The 22,486-nt window shown below is 41.1% G+C and overlaps 1 protein-coding gene across 1 annotated transcript in view; it reads left to right on the top strand.

The window, feature by feature from the left end:
• Window positions 1-269: 269 nt before the first annotated feature.
• The window catches only part of nell2a (neural EGFL like 2a), an 85,202-nt gene continuing 62,985 nt past the window's right edge, over window positions 270-22,486 (top strand). The window contains exons 1-9 of the mRNA XM_004563786.4: window positions 270-726; window positions 994-1,122; window positions 12,025-12,175; window positions 13,395-13,568; window positions 14,534-14,630; window positions 16,723-16,795; window positions 17,818-17,900; window positions 18,289-18,417; window positions 20,624-20,726. Of these exons, the coding sequence (XP_004563843.1) occupies window positions 675-726; window positions 994-1,122; window positions 12,025-12,175; window positions 13,395-13,568; window positions 14,534-14,630; window positions 16,723-16,795; window positions 17,818-17,900; window positions 18,289-18,417; window positions 20,624-20,726 (991 nt within the window). The 5' untranslated portion in view covers window positions 270-674. The remainder of the gene's footprint in view (window positions 727-993; window positions 1,123-12,024; window positions 12,176-13,394; window positions 13,569-14,533; window positions 14,631-16,722; window positions 16,796-17,817; window positions 17,901-18,288; window positions 18,418-20,623; window positions 20,727-22,486) is intronic.

The following is a 22,486-nucleotide window of genomic DNA, read 5'->3' as shown; positions in this document are numbered from 1 at the left end:
CGTTACTTCTTGCTTTCTTAAACATTTAAACATTGACCCTAACCCTGAATTTCATGTAAGCTAAGGCACTGACAAAAATTCCTTTTTTTCTTTTCTTTTCTTTTTTTTTTTAGAGAGAGATTACAGTAGACATGGGCCAGGATGAGGCGTGGTTGCAATCGAGATGCATGTAATGGATATAAAAGCTTTTCCCATCTCAGGCCACCAGGGGGCCCCTCTTTCCCCCTGTCTCTCGCTCCTTGACAGGTTTCTCCTCTCCCTTCCTCTCTCTGTCTGCACTCCTTCAGCGCACACAGCTCGTTCGCACTGCTGTAGGAGCGTCTGTTGAGCTGCCGAGGCAGAGCAGCTCGCTTTGTCCGTCCTCTGTCAGCCACCTGTGCCGCGGATGATGCGGATGGAGCAGACCCTGTGTTACATGGAATAATTTCAGCATCATTGCTGTGTTTTTTCCTCCCCCTCTTTCGGATTTGCTTCTCTCTCCCCCCTTTTTTAAAAAAAAAATTCGCATCGCCGGGCATCTAAAGTTGTGATGATGCCTCCGCTCAGCATTTGGGATTGGTAACAGCCTCCCGTGCGAGGGTGATACATCATTCGCATGTGATTGAAGAACGCTGTCTCTCGGAAGTGGACAAAACATGGACTAATTTTGCTTTTGTTTTTTTTATACATTCATCATGAGATTATTACAGCTGTTTCTGATTTCCGGTGTATTTTTCGTCTCCTCAGGTAGGACAAAAGGCTGTCACTGATTTTTAAATGAACCGTTATGTCGCAACATTTTGCTTTTTAACATGAGATCAGCTTCATTAAATGATGTGCTGTTTTGCTTAACTTGTGACCAAACCTTCTCAGAAATAATCAGCTCTTAATCTTAACCTGACCTGACACATCTCCCCCTGAAACAAACATGATATTTTTTTCTAGCATCACAAGACTCTTTTTTTTAATAACAGTGGTTTAAATAAAATAAAATGTTTTCTGTTTGTAAATTAGTTATAGGTTTTGGGGTTGACCCTGCCCTGCGCATCAGCGTATTTGATGAACTAACGCTTGGAGAAGGCTTTGATGGAGTTACTCAGGTCCAGGGCTTCCACAGCGAGTCTAGAGCTTTCCACTTCCAAGGTACCATAACACACATTCACTCTGTCTCTGTCTGAAGTTAAAATGTAAAGCAGATGAGATGATGTCCATGCAAAGAACATGTTTTCCTATGATAACTACTCATTTCATTTTGTTTATTTCCTTTGTATGTTTTGTTTACACAACTAGAAAGGCCAACATGATGCAGCCCAGTAATCCACAGATCCTGAGCTGAGATGCCCGTAGATGTCTGATGTTAGATCATCGAATAATGCTGTGCATCAGATTCCTTTATATGATTCTTGTGTTTGTCTGTTCCTGTGTAACAGACTGTAAACTGCAACATACAGTGCATTATCAGTTTTTTCTCTCTATTTGGATTTAGCTGGGGGGGGGTGGCCTCAGACTACCACCTGCCTGAACAATAGGCATGTTCGGTTTTCATGAAAAAGTGTTGTGTTGAGGGCAGGCAGAGGGGGAGAGATGGGAGGATCATACAAAGAATCATAGAATGCCTGAGCTTAATCAGATTAGGCCGAGACAAAAATCCCACAGTCAGAGTTGATATATGAAGTGAGTCTGGAGAGTGAATGGGCCCCCTGCAAGAATTCACCCATTTGGTGATCTTCTGGAGTGTGTGAGTTTGAACAGTTTGCGTCGCTAAAAATGTGAATGGGCCGCAGAGTGATCATGTTGTCAGCTGCAAGGCAGTGCGTGTAGCGTGCAAAACAGAGTTGTCAAAGATGAGGTCGTGCTTGACTTTTTAAAATGCTTTTTCACTTCTTTTTTTTAAAATTTCTGTCAGTGTTACGTCTTTGTTACTTGATGTCAGACGCTCATTACAATCCAAATGAAACTGTTAACAGCTCCATCACAGGGATGGAGATGTCTATCATAACCCAGGCAAAAGTAGCAAAAGAGGAAATTGTTTTTTGCTCCCAGATCAGTGGCAAAACAAAAGATATGGCGATGTAACACATCTCCACAAGAAGGTTCTCATCACGGATCACGTAATGTACCAAAGTGACGGCATTGTTTTGGGACAGAGAAACACCACAATCATTTGTCGACCCCGCCTCCTCGCTGATATCTTCTAATCTCCCTGCACAACCGCTGAGACAGCGGCACTTCTGCATGGAGCAGCAACTCCAGTATCTTTGTGAAGGCAGGCCATTTGATGTCCTCTGTGTAGACAACACTCAGAAGTGCTCTACACAGGCGGGTAGCAAAGGGAGAGTTAGAGAGAGAGAAACAAAGACAGTTAGTGAAAGAAGCTACCTGCAGGTTTCTTTCCACAAAATAAAAGGAGAAAAAGAACAACTATTCTGTGACTGGTACCCCTTTGTCATTGCGCTATCTTATTTTCCTACGATACCTTTTGCTAAGTACATACAGTTATCCAGGCGGAGACAGCAGTGTCTTATTTATGGTAGCTTGCCTCCATCCTTCATTTGGGATGTCTATGTTAAGTCGATGATGCTGGGTGAGGGGGAGGCGGGCAGAGCTGCAACGGCAGAACGGACCTGGGCATCTGCTTGTTTGCAATCAGGAACAGAAAGGAGGAGGCACGTTCTGTAAAAGAGAAAATGAGTGCGGGAGCTCGAGAGAAAGAAGCTGGGATGGGAAGGAGAAAGAGAGAGAGGAAGAGATAGAAATGCAGAGCAGAGCTGTCTGCCAGCTGTTTGATAGACTGTGCTGATTCCACATGTATGGAGGCTTGGCTAGCTGGGACCAGCAGACAGGCCCACAGTGACATTCCGACGCTCATTAGATAGCAGGCAGAACATATCCATGGCTGTCCCCTCCGCTGCTTGCCTGCCTGCCTGCCTGCCCAAAGGGAAGGCTGTTATCTCTGGGTGCTGGATGGAAGCGGGAGGGAGGGGGAGTAGCTGCTGAGAGCTAAGAGAGAAGTGGAAGAGTGTAATTCACAGTATAGAAATAGGTGTATGTCCACGTGCAGATAAGCGGCTGTTGTGTTGTGTGCTGTTAGTTTGCTGTATGCTGTTTCTATGCATCTCTGTTTGCTGAATGTGTTTGTTTTGAAAAAAAGGAAATAGGAAAGGAATGAGCAGTGGGGGGATTTCTGTTCAGCGAACCCCTGCTGATGCTTTTGAAGGTAGCTGTCAGAGCTACATTGCATGACATTAGGAGAGGTGGACCTCAGGGACGGGCATAATAAAGGCAGAAAAAAAGGCCCCCTCCCTGCCCCAGGCTGTGCTCCTCTTGTGCCAAGGTGATACTCAGGCTCGCCACAAAACCATCACATCATTAGCACTTCCCCCACAGTTTTTAATATCTAGACATCCGTATATCTATTGGTATACACGAGCAGGGAGGGGGGACCACACCCAGAAGCACTCCCTTCCCCCTACACACATACACCCACGCTCTCTCCCTCTATGGCTACAAGTGTATGGACCGAACTCATTCAAAGTGCAAACAACACAGTTGCTAGAAGCATTGTTTCAGCTGCAGCACAAGGCTCCCTTGTAATTGTGTTGGTCTGTGTTTATATGAATCCTGCCTGTCTCAGAAGCATGTTTCTGCTCAGGCTGTTTAAACACTGCCAGAGAGGTGTTTCTTTGTATGTTGTGGTGACGACGCCCCTGGCTCCTGTGACACTAAAGTGTAACAGGATGGAAGAGGCTCGTTTGTAATGCCTTGTTAGTGCGCGCGCTTATTTGTACATCTGTATGAAGCAGGGAGGAAATGTCGGTTTGTTGTCCGGCATTTCTGTGTACGTCACAGATGTGCTTCCAGTGCAGAGGCTACACTTACCAGCTGTTAGTAACTATGATGCAGTGGAGTACTGTGCTATAGAAAGATGTAGAGGTTCAGAGGGCAATTCAGTCCTTCAGCGGCAGAGCTCTGGAGAAAGCTTGCGTACAGGATAGCTGCACTCTGCTGAATTGTATTGAGCAGGTTCACCGGGTGCTGTTCTGCAAACCTCACACTTAGAGGAAGGACAATAAAGCAAAATGGGAAAGTGGCTTCAGGAAATAATAATGCAATTAACACTGGCAAAAAGTGGTTAGCGTAACACATCATGCTGAACTTCTGCGCACTTCTTTTTTCTCACTGCAAGTGCTGCGTTTGCTGCTTCTCTTTTATTGAAGTTTCACGATGCAAATAGATTCAATTAAAAGGAAAAAACCTCCTGAAATAGACAAGAAAATGTTATTTAATGTAGGAAAATGTGCCAAAAGAATCCATAAATAATTAAATAGAAAAATGTGCTAATGGGGTAAAACTAGCATACCAATCTAGCTCTGCAGGAGTCCTTAAAATAACTAAGAATCAACACAACTAATTTGGCATACAAAATCTACAAAACAGAAGGAAATTTGAGGTTTTTAGATGGAGAAAGATCCATTAAAAAACACCATTATTGGTGTATTGTTAAACTCTCAGTGCTTGCAGAAGCTTTCAGTTAAAATGAATATTCTACAAATCTTTTCTAAGATAATAGAATGGCTGACATCACTCAGATTTCCTTTGTCACACTGTCCATGACAGCTGCATTCACTTTCAATGAGATTGAAGCTTTTTACTCTCATATCAATACAAATATGCAGAGTTCAGCTAGATGCTTAAAACCATTTTACCTTCAATAAAACCATCTAGTTAATAACAGAAAATATGAATCCAAACAAAAACATAATCACTAAGCTCTGAGAAACCTTGGGTAAAGTTCCTCAGCCTTTTTTCACACTCTGATGCTGAATAGTTAAAAGGTTAACTTTCTTTTTTGCTAAACGCATCACTGACACGTGTGTAAATTAAAATCAGTTACATGTTAATTTGTTGATCGTATGGACTTCAAAAAAAATCTATATCCAAAGTAATAGAGGAACAGAATCCACATTCCTCCGTGCTCCGTGTGAAAATGCTCTCCAAAGTGAATCTGAAGCTAACATGAAGCTCTTACAGCCTCAGACAAGTCAGTTGGGTTTTCCTGAAGTCCTTATTATGAAATTCCTTCTTTGTGGATTCACAGAGTGTTTCCTTGATGAGCCAACGTAGAGGGATGGGAAAAGAAAGTGATAATTTGGTACTAAAAGAGATTGAGTGTGGAAAATCCCTAGCTGACTGTCTCACACTGCCGTAGCCTCACATTAAGCTGAAGTTCTGCGTTTCTGTGTGGAACAAAGATTAGCGATTTTATCCTCATCACTCATATTCTAACAGCATGCAGAAGGCATCGCTTTGTGGCAATATGGGCTGGATTACAGCGACTAGTAACACAGGTTTATTGCATATTGCATACGTGCTGTAAGTGTCCAAGTGGTGTGTATTTTATCTTCAGCGGGCGTGCGTGAAGCTCTGAGGAGATGTAGCCTCTAATTTGTTGTGATCTGGTACAATTGTCAGTGCAGATACTACACTTTAAGGGTGCAAACTGTGCATGCAACTGCCAAATGGACTCTAAGGTAATATAGTGTAATCCCAGCCTTAAAATATGAATACAGGCATGATTGTATTCAGGTAGGATGAATACAAACCTAACAAGAAGACTATAATATGTACAGAAACTCAAGAAACTCATTCTTTCAAGAATTTTCCAGGACCAAGAGTAATTTTTCTTGAAAGTGTAAGGTAACAAAGGTCTGCTTTATTCTGCCTGAAGCCAATTTTCCCCAAAACATTTTGAAAAATTGTGCAGTGTGGACAATTTTCTTTAGCAGGTTTCAGAATAAAAACATTTTTAAGACTCAGGGGCTAATGTTAGACATTAGATGTTAACATAAATGTTAGATGTGAACTTTATTCTTAGCAATCTTTAACACCATAACATTTTGTTCTGCTTAAAGATGAACCAAACAGAATTGTCGGTGAAGCTGAAGCTAAAAGCAAAATTTACCTGAGGTCAGAGCTTGCTTGATCCATTCCACCTGCATTTTATATTCATATAAAATAATCCCATATCCTTCGATATACAGCAGTCGTTGTGTCTTGTGCTGTATTTCAAAGAAAAGTTGTCCAATCTTTCCTGATGACTGACATTATCCACAACTCCCTGTGGCCAGTCATTTTTGCTTGCTGCCTTCTGAGGCAAACCTGATCCTCTGTTCCACACAGGAGCTCCAGTGACCATGGAGGGGGAGATATTTCTATCCCCCCAGGGTTGTTATACAGTTGGGTGGCTGGAAGGCTGTCATTAGCTGTGTGTATGTGTGAATGTCAGACAGGCGGTCACCGAGGAGGCGATCTGAGAATTGGGAAAATATTGCTGGCCAAGGCACTACTGGAGGTGCCCTTGGCTCAGTTTAGTATTTGTTCCAGGAGAGTGGAGACACAGCAGGGGGGGAGATGGTCCGCCGAATGCAGATTGCCTGAGTGTGGCGGAATATCTAGGAGCTGTAACGACCTTTAGGGGGCTGGTCTTTGTATATGTGTCTAGTGTATGTAGAGGTACCTTACCGCAGACCTCTGCATCCATTTCTCTCTCTGTACTGACGCAGTGTTTGTTTAGAGTTGCACAGGCTAGGCAAAATGTTGGCATTACAGTGTCTGCGTATGTGTTGCTGTCCACACCTGTTCATCTACGTGCATGCGTTCACAGGTGATTGTGCGTGTGCATTGATAGTAATGAAGGGTTTTGAGTTTGCTTCTGGCGGAGAGTTTATCATTATTCTAATCCTCCAAGAGAGATATTCTCTTGCCTGTCCCTCCCACGCACATCCCTCTACACTCAGGCCAGCAGATAAAATGTCTTGTGTAAAAACATTGTGTAATATGACAAGTTTACATGGTTTATGGCAGCGTTGGGTCTTCCCTCCTCTGATTGCATCAATGCGTTATTTGGACCCCTCTTGGCTTTATACATTCTCTGCAGCTCATGGCTCAGTCCCTCTTAACTGATAGGAACATCGCTTATTTGGAAACTGTTGTTGAAGAGTTGTTGCAAAAGATGTAGGAGGTGTTATTTTGTTCTGGCAATCCACTAGAGACCGGAGAACGAAACTCTTCATTATTCGCATAAAAACGAGGCTGTAATCTTCATACTTAATATCAGCGATGGTGCTTTTAGTAGCAATTTCACTCCGAGAAATTTATAAATCGCTAACCAATGCCTTTTGCGTGGTGGGAAGACAGAAACTCGGCGTCTGTTCACTAGAAAAACTCCCATTCTGTGAGCGCAGGTCGACATGAAAGCAGTGTGTGAGAAAAGGATTGTGGCAAAGCTGGGCGTATCTGGCCTCTCACGCTGTGCTGTGGGGGCACCTGTTCGAAATGCTAAATGTGTTAGCTGATGATTGGTGCGGTTCTGCCAATATTTTTCTATGAGAATAGAGTGCGTGGGTGTGGGTGGGGGTGGATGGGTGAATGGGAGTGCTCGGCTTGTGTACCATGGGTCAGACAAAATAAGACCGTTAGACAGTTAAAGATTAGACGTGACGCTGAGGGATGGAAATCGTGGCCTGAGTATAACTAATAAAGCAGAATGTACCCAGGAGATAAGATTAGGCTGTAGCCCTAAGCTGCGCTTCCGAGGGATGCTATTGAGCCTGAGGCTTTTGGAGATCTTTAGTCAGCTGATAAAACTCTGTGTGTCTCAAAAGCAGCTTCTTCACTATCAGCTGCTCCTTATAGCCTGTAAACATCGACAACAGATGACGTGAGATGTGTTATTGCACCGAAAATACACTGATTAGAATTTTATGCACCGTGTCATCATTTTCAAGCTATTTTGTGTCGGTAGCTCACATCAGAGTGGTCATTAGGAGCAGGTGGCTGTCCCATCCAGGCACTTGCCAATATATAATTGACCAAAGGCCCCCCTCAGCAGGGCCTTATTGATTTGGCACACGGGAAAGTTGTCCTACTCATCGCAGCACAAACTCATCTACTCGTTTTTCACGTATATGTTTAAAGGAATGCAGAGATGCTCCTAATACATATGCTAACTTAATCTTTGCTGGATTGAATTCATTCAGTGTAGACAGATCTTTTTGCTCCATGCCAACGTAGCCTCTACTCGACAAGCCCTTAAAGACCCATATAAAGATGCCCCTTCTCTTAAAGTAATAAGATGGGTGATGAGAGTTGTCCACATATAGCCAATGGCTCATAGCTGCCAAGTTGTAGAGCAGACAAGTAGTAGAGGTTCCTTGATCCTTACCATCCCCCCTGCCTCATCAACCCTGGGCCCCGCCCTGACAGATGCTCCTGCTGTGCTTATTTTGCTCATGATTGAGATGTCATTTTTACTTTCTGTTCAACTCATGGCATGGCAGTAGATTGACCGGTGCATAATATCAAAGACTATAAATGTCACAATCTGGTAGTAGGAACTCAAGCGCAGAGCGGTTAGACGTCTCCAAAAACAGTTTATTTACAGCACTAGTGCACGATATATACAGTGAAGGGAAATCCAAACTCCAGGGAATCACGGGGAAGCGCTCTCACACTCGCTCACGTCTTCTTGCCCAAACTTACACACGTTCACACGGCAGGGAGGTCACAGGTCCGGGGAGGAAAGTCTCTGTAGCAGAAGAGAGGGAAGTCACTCACAACGCACAGGTTCACAGGTGCTGGGAGAATCACTAACGTCTGTAGTACAATCATCCAGCGACGAGAGGATCTGTGTTCCAGCCTCAAATAGTGCTCCTAGGTGATGACAGCTGATTGTTGTCAGGTGTGTGGGCCAAGGGCGGGAGCCCACAGTGAGCTCCGCCCAGGCAGAGAGAGAGAGAGAGAGAGAGAGAAAACCAAACAACACATGTAGCCGGGCAGGAGACCATGACAATAAATATATGACTTTTCTTAATAAAAGCAATTAAATCTGACTACAGATTAAATTACCATTTAATAATTTGATGAAAACAAACTCATTCTGAGATTATTGTCAGCAGTGCCATTTGGAATTGGTTACTAAGTAGGATCTGTTGATAGCAGCAGATTATTGCTCAGCAGAAACCCTGTTGCAGTCATTGGGCCATCTGTCCCACCCCGGCCAATGTCACTGGGATGATACTCCACTGGTGATGCAAAATGCATGAATCCCTGCCCTCTGCATTTCCTTTGGTGTGAGACAAATCTAGTGTACGCTTTTGTTTAAAGAGAAATGACTCAAAATATGCACCTAATGGGCTTAAAAGCCTGCATCAGAAGAAAAAAAAAAGCTAATGCTTGCACTATAAGTGTACACTGCAAGTACCGCAACTGAATCGAAACAGGCCTTTTTTTTAAAGCATGCTGTCATTGTGTCTTATGTAAGTGATGAGTATGCGTATTCAGTCTTCATCACAGCGTTTCTTGAAGTTTCACATTGCATTGTGTTAATTGGCTACTCCCACCAGCTGGAAGTAATGCTAATACACTGAGGAAAAGCCACCATGCTAGCTTCCTGGAGCGCTTAAGTGTGCCAGGGCATCGTGCATGCATCCCGTAGCTGGAAGTGAGCTCTTTGATGTGATTGCTTCTGAGAAACGTCATCTTTTATTGATGCTTCCATTAAAGTAACATAGACGTCTGTGTAGACTTGGTGGGGAGGGAAAGGGGGCACGCTGGTGGAACAGGAGTTTACCAGCTAACTACACACAGAAAATACCCTCCCATCCACACCAGCACCCGTATTACTTATTTTTCCTCTAGTCCTCAGCTTAATACGGCTATTCCAATACTACACCTAGGAGTAAGTAACTTGACCTGATTTTTAAGTTAGCCTGCACCAGTGAGAGAAATCATTATCCCCTTTGGCAAATGATGACAGATGATGAATAATGTTGATCTTTTTTAGCAAGAGCACTTGTTATTTTCTAAGATATATTAGCAGCAGTTAAGTTATAGTAAACATTAGGGTTGAGCAGTTTTCTCCATAGTCTAATTATCTTATGCCAATAACCAATACCATAGCTGCCATGCAGCCATTAAGATTGAGGAATCTGCTGTACATTGTGCATAGTATGTGGTCCAGACATACAGCTGCACTGTAACTGCTGGCCAGAGAGACAAAGACAGAGAAGAGGTTATGCCCCATTTCCAGCATAAAGAGAAAGAACCAGCTGGAGAGAGACGTTCACACACAGCCATAAATGATTTACACTTAAGTTTGCTTTAGGATTATAGTTCTTTTTATCATAGCTCTGCTAACTTGATCAGTCTGTTTGATGCATAAAGGTGGCTCACCTATCTCTTCCTGCTCTGACTGTGCTCACCTCACACACAGCAGGGTCTTTTACCAGAAACTCACACAACACCTGGTGACATAAATAAGGTTAAAGACGAGATAAACTAGCATCTCTGCAAACACACGGCTACATTAAGCTCCAATTTTAGAAATAGAAATGTTCCTCTTCTGTTTTCGCTTATTTTGAGATGAGAGTGGTTCGCAACGGTAATTTGAAAGAGAGCAAATGTGGGAACGTGAACTTGTGTGTTCACACAGGAAAACAAGTCAAAAGGAAAAAAAAAAAGAGCACTTTGATTGGCAAGCTGTTGTCACGCACTCTGACTGTTGTTTATCATCATCCACTGATACAGCCTTAGTGTTGTAGGTGGGTGTAAAGGCCAGAACAACAAGGGCCAAATCATTATGGTAGATGACTAGGTTAGAGCAACTCCAAAATGACAGGGCTTGTGGCGCGCCTTTGACTAGAAGCGGTGAATAGCTGTCGAAGACAGTTTAAAAAATGGATGTAGCTACCGTGACATTACCCACTGTTTTCTGAAGTCCCATTTTGAAGACTTGATGAGATGAGTGTTTCTGACAAAACACAGGATGTGCGGGATCAACTTTGATGTAATTCACAGCTCTTTGAAGATGCTGGAGCTAAAAAATGTTTGTATCAGATACCACACAGCATTCTCAGGTCTCTTTGTGTTTATGTGGGTCAATTATCCTACAATACAAAGGACAAACAGCATATTAGACAGAGGTGGTCATCACTGTCCAGCTGGTACAGTATTTGGCAGCAAAGGGTTGTTGCAGGCGGACAACTTCAGAAGTTTTGCTTGAGGTGAGATTTACAGCAGCTGGCCTTTATTAGGAAGCCATGAGTTTACAATAAACTATATATATGAACAATTCTTGGACCAAAAACAGTACTCAAGCTGTTTTCCAAATGAATGCAGTAAATGTCAAAGGTTTTATTTGGGAAGTATTTGACTTGCAGCTTAATAAAGCTTTTAAGCTTGGCACTTTTTTGTTGTTCTTTAGCATTTTGTTCTCACTTTAATAAATAAACTGTAATTTGTGCCAGTGCTCTGAATGTTTAGTGCTGATTTTTATTTCATGAATTAAAATTTATCAGGCTTGTCTTATGTCACTACATGAAATATTTATAAAATCCCAGCAGAATGTTGTCTAGTTTTCCACAATACAGCAGATTCACTAGAGCACATTTTACTCATAACTTTCACATCGACTAATTTGTTATTCTTACTAAATTGTTAATATTATATATCAATAGTGGCAATAGAGTTAACAACAAAAGGAAAAGGAAAAGTTGTGTCGATTCACTGTTTCAACCAGAACTTCTGTTTTTCATACATCGTTAAAGGAGCTGAAAAAGAATAGATAACTCATTTAATTTTTATTTATATAGAACCAAAGCACAACAGCAACTCCCTTTTTAATGAGAAGATTCCTCATGTTTCTTCCATCTGTGGTGACTGGTTTGGGAGAGAAGGGAAGAGGGAGACATAACAGGAAACAAAGTATGGAAGAAAGCCAGTAATTAATAATAATTAATGATTAAATGCAAAGTACGTAAGTAAGTAAGCACAAAGAGTGAAACGCAGTGAGTGAAAAAGAAAAACTTATGGGAAACCCCATAAAGACTCAGGGTCTCTTGATCCAGCTCTAGCTAAAGACACATTGTTAGTTCTGGAGTTTATTTTCCCAGTGGGGATGTTTTGGTCAGATGAATAGACAGTCTTTCTGAGGACGTATTTATTGATGGTATTAATAATTTCTTCTAATCCCTGTCTTTAATCCAGGGTCCTCCAGGGAAGTAAAAGCTCCCATGGAGGTCTCAGAGCAAATGGTCCAGAAGCTAAGAGGCAAGAATGAGTTTACTGTGTTGGTGACCCTCAAACAGGATCACCTGAACTCTGGGGTGATCCTCTCCATCCATCATTCTGAACACAGGTAAGATCACTTCTCGTTTCACCACGTGTGTAAAACGGCTTTTGTCGTACACAGGTAAAGTGGAGCATTAGCTAATTTTGGATTTATTTGCAGATACATGAATGGAATACACTAAATAAAATACATTTTAAGAAAGTTCAGTGATTCATGTGTATCACTGGGAAACTAAAGTATAGCTCATTTAGTACAGTGAAGCCTGTCAGAATAAATCTCCCTGCCCAATGATTGCAGTTTCGCTCTAAATTTAGTAACTCTCTGTTCTGTCATATGAGCAGACTGGATATTTGTATTTGATAAGCATTTAGATGTTTTACACACTAGTCAAATAAACAAAGAAAATCACCCTGTATGCCAGAGTATTATTCACAGTCCATCAACGATGCAAGCGTCGAGTCTGTAATTGTGAATCGAAAACTGATGAGACACTATCTGCAGTTAGCATGCTAATGTTTTCCATTACTTTGTGGTAGCTGAGCCGTTGGATGAGCAGAACAGCAATCTAAATTCCACATAATGCGTTGATTGAACAGTCTGTACATTAAAGTCGGTCCTGAGAAGAGAGCTCACAGGGATGTTAATGACTTTCTCCCACTGATGATTAGCCTTCCCAGCCATTCATATGCAACAAAGCAGCACTGCATGGTTTCATTTAAAACATGGCAGAAATAATTCAGCATCCAAAGTGTTAGCTAGCGCGTTTATGGAGTCAAGATGAATGTGCATGCACGGCTAGGGGAGAGTAAATCTATTAGATGTGGTTTGCAGATAAATCAATTCCATTGCTACACTGTCTATTTTTCTTTTGAATAATGTTTCTTGAAAATGACTCTTGTTCAAATAAGTCTGTCTTTAAAACGCTGAGGTGATGAGTGTGTATCGGCAGCTCTTTCCATTAGTGTCACTGTGCTGGGTGAATCTCGGTGGTGTGGAGAAGAGGATTCTCCTGGAATACTAATGCTCTAACGTAAAGAGTTGAATCGCTGCATGCGGGCCATTGCTGTGTGCTGCTGATGTTGCATTAGACAGCAATACAGCACCCCTATGTTTAGCCTTTAATGTGATCAAATTCTTAATAGAGGAGTTCAGACAGTTTTGCATTTCTTTGTGTGACAAATACATTTTTTTAAGCAACACGACTTTGCAACACTGTAAGACGCAGGAAGGTGTCACAGAACTTACCATGGTTTTTACTTAAGTTGCTGGAACTATTGTGTTGCAGGTTCCTGGAGCTCGAGAGCAGCGGCCAACGGAGTGAAGTACGCCTTCATTATCGCACCAAAGGGCAGCAGGATCACACGGAGGTGTTCCCTTACAGCCTGGCTGACGACCAGTGGCACAAGGTCTCTGTCGCCGTCAGCGCATCTCACGTCATACTACATGTGGACTGTAACAGGTAAGATCCTGGATTGAGAGTCTTCGCTTTTAAAAGGAAAAATACAGATTTAAATGTCGCTTGTGTATCAGCTTCAAACTTTGCATGTACTAATCTCATGCAACATACCGCGTAAGGACCTTCATTATCTGAATGACCTGATCTGCCATAATATAATTAATTCACATAAAATCTGTTTTCTGAGTTTCTGCAATGAGTTGCATTTGTAAGCCTCCAACTCACACGGCAATAGATACTGCTATGTTAAATCATGTAAAAATTATTGCAATGACTCCAGGCTTAGAGAGATACCGATTTTAAATTTGGGGAAAAAAGAGATTTCTCATACTGAATTAGCATGTGGTGCTTTAATTTAAATAGGACTTTAAATTACTTTAAACTAAGTGATCAAATCTATTCTGGATCATCTTTCAGGGTTTTTTTGTCTGTGTCTTTGCATGGAAAAATACAATGTGTAATATCTCTCCAAAAGCAGAAACTCACTGAAAGACAATAGTGAAACCAAAACCTGTTAGGTAACAATACGGCGCTTTAAACTATGGTTTGTGTTTTTAGGCCATGACATGCTGCGTTGTGTATGGACCGTGTTCACTTGCTGACTCTGGCATGCATGTATCGACATCGGCCATATGTCTCATGGGTCCGGCGCAGGTTGAACTCACCTTGAGGAAACCGGCGTTTTTACATGCCTCTGCTGCTCACTATGACATGGGAGTCACTGTTTGCGTGTGATGATCCTTCTTGGCACGATAAGAGAACAGACGGCAACGCCATGTGCATCCAAGAAAGCATGTGGCTATCTATACCCTGCATAGGGAAAGAGTTAACAGAAGGATTTAAAAGGGCAGGACCTGCAGTGTGGGTGGGGGGGGGGGGCATCTTTTCATCACATGAGCCAAACAGGTAGCATAACTGACTTTTTTGTGATTTTAGCCGTTGACCAATTTATGATCATGTTTTTTCAGGATCTATGAGCGGGTGGTGGAACCTCCCTACATGGACATACCCGAGGATACTTCCTTTTGGCTCGGACAGAGAAACGCTGCTCATGGCTTCTTCAAGGTTAATGCTGCAATAAAAACCTCTTTTCCAGAATATATGCATGCTGATGCCTCTCCTGATCTGTCATTACTAAGCCATAAATGATTCAGAATAGCACAAACAAGTAATTCATTTCAGCTGCGGCACCATCTTTTCACCCCGTACTCAGTCTTGGTTTATACTGTATCCTTTCCCTCTTTGTTTGGCTTGTTTGTTTTTATTTATTATAGCTGTTGGATTTAATTGCATGCATTTCTCAAGGCTTACCATTTTAATTTGAGGGCTGCTCTGCCTACCCTAGGAATTGACATTTTTTTGTCACTGTTTGTTCCCTGTGACTTAGTCTGCAGCTAAGCCCAGTGCAATTATCTCAGCAACCCCCACCATGCTTATTTGGGAGAAATCATTAAATAGCCTCTGGACTATGCTCATTAAGCTTAGTCTATAGTATTGTTTTTCAGACAGAGAGACTTATATTGCCTCTTTCAGACTAGACCGCACTCCCAAATTTCCCACCTGGGGAGACTTGCTGGGGCAAAATGTCAGCTTACTAGCAATTTTAACTACTTTAATCAATCTGCTGGTGACTAGGTCTGTGTTTGATGGTGCGGTGATGGCTGTGTGTATGTGTACCTGTTAATGCTTTATACACTATGTCCTGGCATTTGAATTTCCTCTGTGTTAATTGGTTGATGAAAGAAGCTCTGGAGGTCACCCACTAATCTTGTCACACAGCAGCATCTTTCCTCGCCACTCTGTGAATCCTTGATTAGTTGCTGGGAAGACATCTCCTTTTTTTCTTTTTCTTTCGTCTTTTTTAAACACTACTTCATTAGGACACATGCACGCCCACACACATAGAGAAATGGTCAATATCTGTATGTGTTAGCTAAAAATGAGAAAATCATCATTAAGACTTTAGACAGAGCACATGCACTGTTGCTTCTTTACTCAAGAAGTTTGTTTGTTTGTTTTTTTACATTCAGACACTATAGATAACTAAATGTCTTATCTAGTAACTGAAGTTATTCAGTAGTTCACTTTTTTCTTGGCCTGGTAGGGTATCTAATTTTTGCAGATCAAAAACTGGATTAATTTTTTCTATGTGTTAATATTAAGTATTTTCTCACTGCCCATTAAAAAAATCCCTCTTTACTTTCTAAAATATTGTTGGGCACAGTTATTAAATAATAGCTCCCTTCTTTCACACAAACACAACAATATTTAACCACTAAAAATTTCCTATTCAGCGATGCAAGCAAATAACTGTAATTTGGCATCTTAGTTTAAACAAAACAATAATGTGCAAGTAATATGCAATACACATTATAACACAGTTTCTGTTTATGGTTTGTAGCAGTTGTATTTTGCAGAATTTATACTGTGCCGGTAAGTAAATAGTGTTATTTCAAATTTGATCGACACAGCTCCTATCTTCTGCCATTTCTGCACGTTACCGTGAAAAATCAGCAAATAATTTCCCCAGGATTTTACATTTATGGTTGGCAAATTGAAGTGGTGAGACAATTTAAAAAAACAATTTCTCCTAAGTTGCACTGTTCCACTTCTGTAAAGGTAATAAATGCACCCATAGAGTGAAATGGACCTGGTTACTATGGCAACAGAGTGTCTGAACACAGGTATGTGTTTGGGATTCGGACGTAGGACAATTTGGACTTGTGAAATGATTGAATCTCTATCTCCTGTTTATGCTTATCAGAGGAGATTGGAAAAAAAAAATCCACGTTCCAGCTAAATTGGCCACATAATTAACCTCCTGTAGGTTTGCAGATATGAGATGATTGATCAGAGCGACAGTCTGGGACACATATTATCCAACAATCACCCAACAACCTGTCTGTCATACTTCACAGTGAAAAACACAATTCTACCTGTTTATTTTTGTGAGGATACATATGCTTGGGTCCCACATTATCTCAAACATTAATTAGTTAGACAACTTAGAGAAATATTACCACCCTACCCACACTCCCAACTCTCAAAGTCCTCATGTATTTACTACACCTGCTTGATGTTTCTTCTATATTTTTCTTCTTTTTAGCATGAGGTGTTACTCCCTATGATCAAAAGGTTGTTATGTCTGTGTATGTAGGGAGTGATGCAGGACGTGGAGATCCTGGTGATGCCACAGGGTTACATCTCACAGTGTCCAGACCTTAACAGAAGTGAGTGCAGTAATCCCATTACTGTTGATTCTGAATAACCCTCAAACTTAGTTTACACCGATTTTAACTTATTTACCTGCAACCCCACTTTTAGATCACAGTATAGATAAAACGTACATTTTGTATTTATTTGATATTATTATTTATTATTAGTAGTATTTTTAAATCCTGAGTAGCGCTAAGGCGTTTAACAGTTGTGGGGTGTTTTGCAGTTAGTCAATCAGCAAAAAGTGGGTTTTCTTGTGTGATCGTTATCCTCATTGTTGCCACGATTTTGATGATGGTTCAGTTTTATTCAGTTTTGCGAGGACAAAGAAACCAGCTGTTTATATCAGTGCAAAAAGCTGTGAAATTTTATCTGAGAAAATATGCTAGATGAAATAAACTGTATCAGGCATATTTCAGAAATCGGTTTCACATTACTTTTAAGTGGCAATCTGTGAGACTATTTGATTTAGAAATGTTCTGATGCAATGTTTTTTTCCCCATTCAATCACTGGTTGTACAGTGAAATGTTTTATTGTGCGCTATGATGATGTGTTTTCACTAGGAACCTTTTTTATATTCCAGGTGGCTGTTTTACCTATCTCATTGTTAGAGTTTCTGCAGACAAAAACTATTTTTGCAGAGAGTGAAAACCACACACCCACACCTCATGCTTTAAAATGATTTTTCACATGGATTATATGTTCCTGTCCCTCAAAAAGTTTGCTTAATGCGTTTTCCAGTAAATTACACCCTTTTACAGAGAGGACATTTTTTTGTAATATAAAATAACAAGTGAAATTTCCTCCTTCAAAGAAAAAAACATTAGCAAGTATTATTAATGTTATTATTAATTATTAACTATTACTGTTAAACTACTGAACTGTTTCTACTATTAAACGTGTTTAAAAACTGTTATATGGTTAGACAGGTTTTTATCTGCTATAGTTATGATGCAGTTAACATAGATTTTTAGAAATGATGACCACGTTATTGCACGTACCTAAGTTACTTTTGTATTGTTCCTTGTATGTCAGCATGTCCAACCTGCAATGATTTCCATGGACTAGTGCAGAAAATCATGGAGCTACAGGATATACTTGCAAAAACATCCAGCAAGGTAATGTAATGTGTATGTTATTTGTGCTGATTTGACATTTAATCCAAAACAGAGAGAGGAACGGTAATTGCTCCTTTGAATTAAATGAGTAAAATATATCCCCTTGTCAGTACGGTTCTGTTATTAACATTCACTGCAACAGGCATTCAGAGCCGTATTAACATTTGGCTCTGCCTATTAATGAACTCTTTTCTCTTCTGATGGAGAGACTGAGAGTGTATGAGGTGTTAATAGTATGAGTTTTGTGATGCTACTGGTTTGCTTTTGAAGCTCCTTTTTTCATGTGAATATAGACATAGAATGAGGCTGACTCATGTCTTCTTTTCTACTTGGTTTTTGTCTTTCGGGTGTGTTGGGGGGGGGGGGGGGGGGGGTGTTGGTGGTGCAGCTGTCCAGGGCGGAGGAGAAGATGAATGGGCTGGATGGCTGCTATTGTGAGAGAACCTGCAGCGTCAAGGGGGTCGTCTACAGGGAGGATGAAAGCTGGACAGATGGCTGCAGGAATTGCACATGCACGGTGGGGCTTCTCACAAGGGTGCTCGACTGCTTCTGCGTGCATGCTAGTGTGTGTGTGTCTGACCATTAAAAAGAAAGGGGAGGGGACATTCGGTTTTGTGATTGTGTGCATTTGAACATACTGGGTCTGAAATTATGTACTTGTCTCGCTGTGTGTGATTATATGTTTGCAGGCATGTGAGCGAGATATGAATGTGTGCGGGCATTTGTATGAATGGGATATGCATTTGTGTCTGACAACATGCATTTTTAATCATGCATTGTTGTATTTATTGTATCGTGTGCATGCCTCAGTTGATGTGCGACCGTGTGTGCAAGCGTCTGTGTGTAGACATACATTCTCTGCTCTTATTGTAAGCTGCCTTTTTGTCTTGAACCCCTGTTGATCAAGTGTGTGAAGATAGGGCTTTGGGTGAGGTAGAGGTGCAAAGTGCAGGGGCACCGTTGTTGACAGCTTGTAGTATCATTATTTTCATGCACTAGCTTGAGGGTTGCCCTAGTTACCCAAGAAAAGATACTGTATTAAAAACCTCCACAGTACTCAGGATTAGACGCATCAACAGCAGTGCTTAATAATACGCTATTCTCTCAAGGGTCTACTTTGTGCTGCACAAAGTGTGAATAATTGCCAAAAGAAGAATTATAAGCGGCTGGAGATCTTGTGCTTGTACTACATCGACAAACAGATTTCACTGGCTTTCAGTCTACTCAGCTTCGGAACATGAAACTCATTCACTGCTACTGAACTGCTCCAACCAGCCAATGAGATGACTTTGCGCACCACTGCCCAACATGCAAAAGATAGGAAATCACATATCTCTCAGTGCACCGCACCTAATTGCACTTGACAGATGATAATTATCATCAGGGATTTGTTCTACCCACTCATCCAATGAAATCGCTTCATTCGTCGGGATAGATGTTTTGCCACTCCTGGGCTGCAATTAAGGCATTAAATGGGATATGTTCTTACCTTATGTGTGGTAATTAGCTGTGACCTTTAAAATTCAAAGGTCATGCATTAAGATGTTCTCAATTATGTGGATCAGGTTCATAAATGTTGCTGTCACAGAGCTTTCATCCGTGGAAACTATGTTAATTACAGTAACAGCCGGAGAAAAGGAGATAGTATTGAAATATGTTAGATATGCAGATTACTGTAGAAATCTTCAGTTTAGTGGATTCGCAGCACAGTATTCATAGTCCTCGGCTTGGCCAGAACCCTCTGAATATTTAGAAGATGCAACATAGGATTTGGGGGGTTGAGTAAGCTGCAAACATCTGTGCATCCTGTGATTTATAATGTATTTATAATGGCATAATTACAGTCTAAAATGCATTAATTTCAATAGCAGCCTTGCATGCGTTTAGCCTATGCCAATTATACAAATGGGGTGAACAATATAATAGAAACATCAACATAATGTAGTAGTTCATCATTACCAAAAAATCAACAAATACTAGCTTCATAAAAATATAATTTATTGATGGACCACTGTGTTTAGCTTCAATTGTATGTTGGACAGTAAGGATTTAAAAATGGCTGACAGAAATTCCAATGTATGTTTGAAGTCCAGAAACAATGTTATTAGCCAATATCAGCCTTTGATATTAGCTGTTTCATCATCATTTATAAAAGCCAGTACATAAATTAAAAAGGAAGAGATGTGAGAAACACCCTTCAACTATTTTATGAGTGTCGACACTGCATAGATTGCCCACCAGAGGGCGCTCTGTAACTTTCCTGCAGTACCCCACCAATTACCACCAAACAGTACTGCCAGGAGTTCTCGAGTATTCCAAGTAAAGATTATATTTAATTAGCATTGTTATATTATGTTAATGAGGACAATTATTGGGGAAATCTATTTGCGTTTGAAAGAAAAAACAATATTGGCCGACATATCAGATTTTTAAATCACCAAATATCATTGTGGGTATCGGTAAAACCCGATATTAGTTGTTTTTCAGTTTTTCCAGTCTTATTTTTTAATGTTAAATCCTAATTATTATATATCTTGTTCAAAATGTAGTATTTGCCCAATTTAGGCGATTATTTCCAAAAAAGAAAATCAATATAAATATAGTCAGATTTTTAGAATTGTTGATACTGAAGTAATATGTATCAGTTCAAGCACCAAACGCCCAGTGTCACTTGAGTTCTACTAGTCACTCTTTAAACTAAGTGTTGTGTTTCTCTCTACCAGAATGGCACGGTGCAATGTGAGGCCATCTCCTGCCCTCCCCCTCAGTGCCCGGCGGGCACAGCGCCTGCCTACGTAAAGGGTGCCTGCTGCAAGGAGTGCCAGCGTGAGTGAAGTACCCTTAACCTCAGCACCCTCCTACACTCATACAATCATAGACACAATTGCGCACAAACGCGCACACATAACAGCAAAACAACCTCCATCACCAGATTTAGAGCACATATAACGCCTCCACAAGGGCTGCCTGACAATTGACCAGGGCTCTGCTGTGTTGCTAAGCTACCTCCTAACATGTCTCTTGAGATGAGTCCATCCTTTTTGCATATACATGGACCAATCAATTATTCACTAGCTGGCTTTCAAAACACAGATGGCCACCAGTCACACAGACATGAGCCAGTAAATCTGGGATCGCTGCATGTGATGTAAACTAGTTCCTATTTATGGCATGGCATGTTGAGGCTGTGAGAAAAGTGAAGAGGAAGGGAATGTGAAGGGTCTAAAACGATGCTCATAATCACACTGGCAATAGTGTCTCCATAAATGTCCATTTATTAACTTTTGAACACTGATATGTTCTAGCTGGATAAATAATTCCATTTCATCACATTGCTACATAGAGGGTCTGTTTTTTTTTCTTTTTTCCGAAAGACTTTGAGCTAAGCAATGAACTCTTATTAGCCTCTTCACCGCAGCACTCTGCATCTCATATTCTCTCAATTCCCCTCTCAATAAAAATGGATTTCAGTGGGTATTATCGTATTATCTTTTTTTTTTTACATTCTGCTGATAGTATCCCAAATGAAACTTTAACAGATGTGATATATTTTCTTTTGAGAGGCAAAAAGAACTGCCCGCCAACTTATAGAACACAATCTAGCACATGCATTAAGCAAAGGAATTTATTACCGTACGTCTGAGTGTTTTCAATAACTGGTGTTCTCACCTGAGATGTGTTGAAGGTTACACACCATATGAGCGATAGAAAAATGTACCAGACTTTGTGCGTGTGTATAGTATTTCTTAGCAGATTTGACTCCACGTCTTGTGCAGGCTGACTTCATTTGAGAGCTTCTTCATCACAAGCACCCACGCACTTCTGCCATCCCTCTTCCTGCTTTGCTTGTAAGCGAATGACACAGTGAAAATGCTGCAAAAGCAAATAATAGACAAGATTTACTCTCTATCAGGAAGAGACAATTAGTCTGGGATGCTAATCATCTCGTGTCAGCATCTTTTTCCACGGAACCATAGGCCTAGGCCGATACGCAGGGGCTTTAAGCGGGACTGTAAATCTGCTGCCGTGTTACCCAAATACAAACACGTAGCAAGTAATGCCCTTAAACTCAATATCCCTATTCTCCCTTGTGTCAATGAGGTAGACAAACACACAGCTAATTACACGTGCTCTCGCTTTGGAGAGAAGTGTACCGCAAGTTTCCTTGCTACAAAGACATGATTTGCTCTCCAAATTAAAGGCTTATCTCACAGCGCCGGGTCTGTCAAGTAGAGCGCCAAATGGCTGTTTCAGAAGTCCTTCGCTTTTATGATACGCTGCTTTGTGATAGGGCCTGACCTCCAGTGTCAATCATTTCTCCCCCTTGTATCAGACTAGATCTGTCTGACCCCAACTGCTCATCAAACACACGCTTTCTGCCCATGTGATTATTTTAACCTCCACCACCCCAAGAACCCCCAGTTACATGAAATAGCTTCTCCTCAGTGCCTCACTCAGGAGTGCTTTCTCCCTCTGCATATTAATTATGCCATCACTTCTTCTGTTGTTACTTAATTGAGTTTGACACGCTTGATTTGGTTCAACTGTATTCACCTGAGGGCTTTAAAAAAAAGGCCTCACAAAAA

The sequence above is a fragment of the Maylandia zebra genome, linkage group LG7 (genome assembly GCF_041146795.1).
Source record: "Maylandia zebra isolate NMK-2024a linkage group LG7, Mzebra_GT3a, whole genome shotgun sequence".
NCBI classification, from domain to species: domain Eukaryota; kingdom Metazoa; phylum Chordata; class Actinopteri; order Cichliformes; family Cichlidae; genus Maylandia; species Maylandia zebra.
This window is presented reverse-complemented; position numbering and strand designations above follow the sequence as displayed.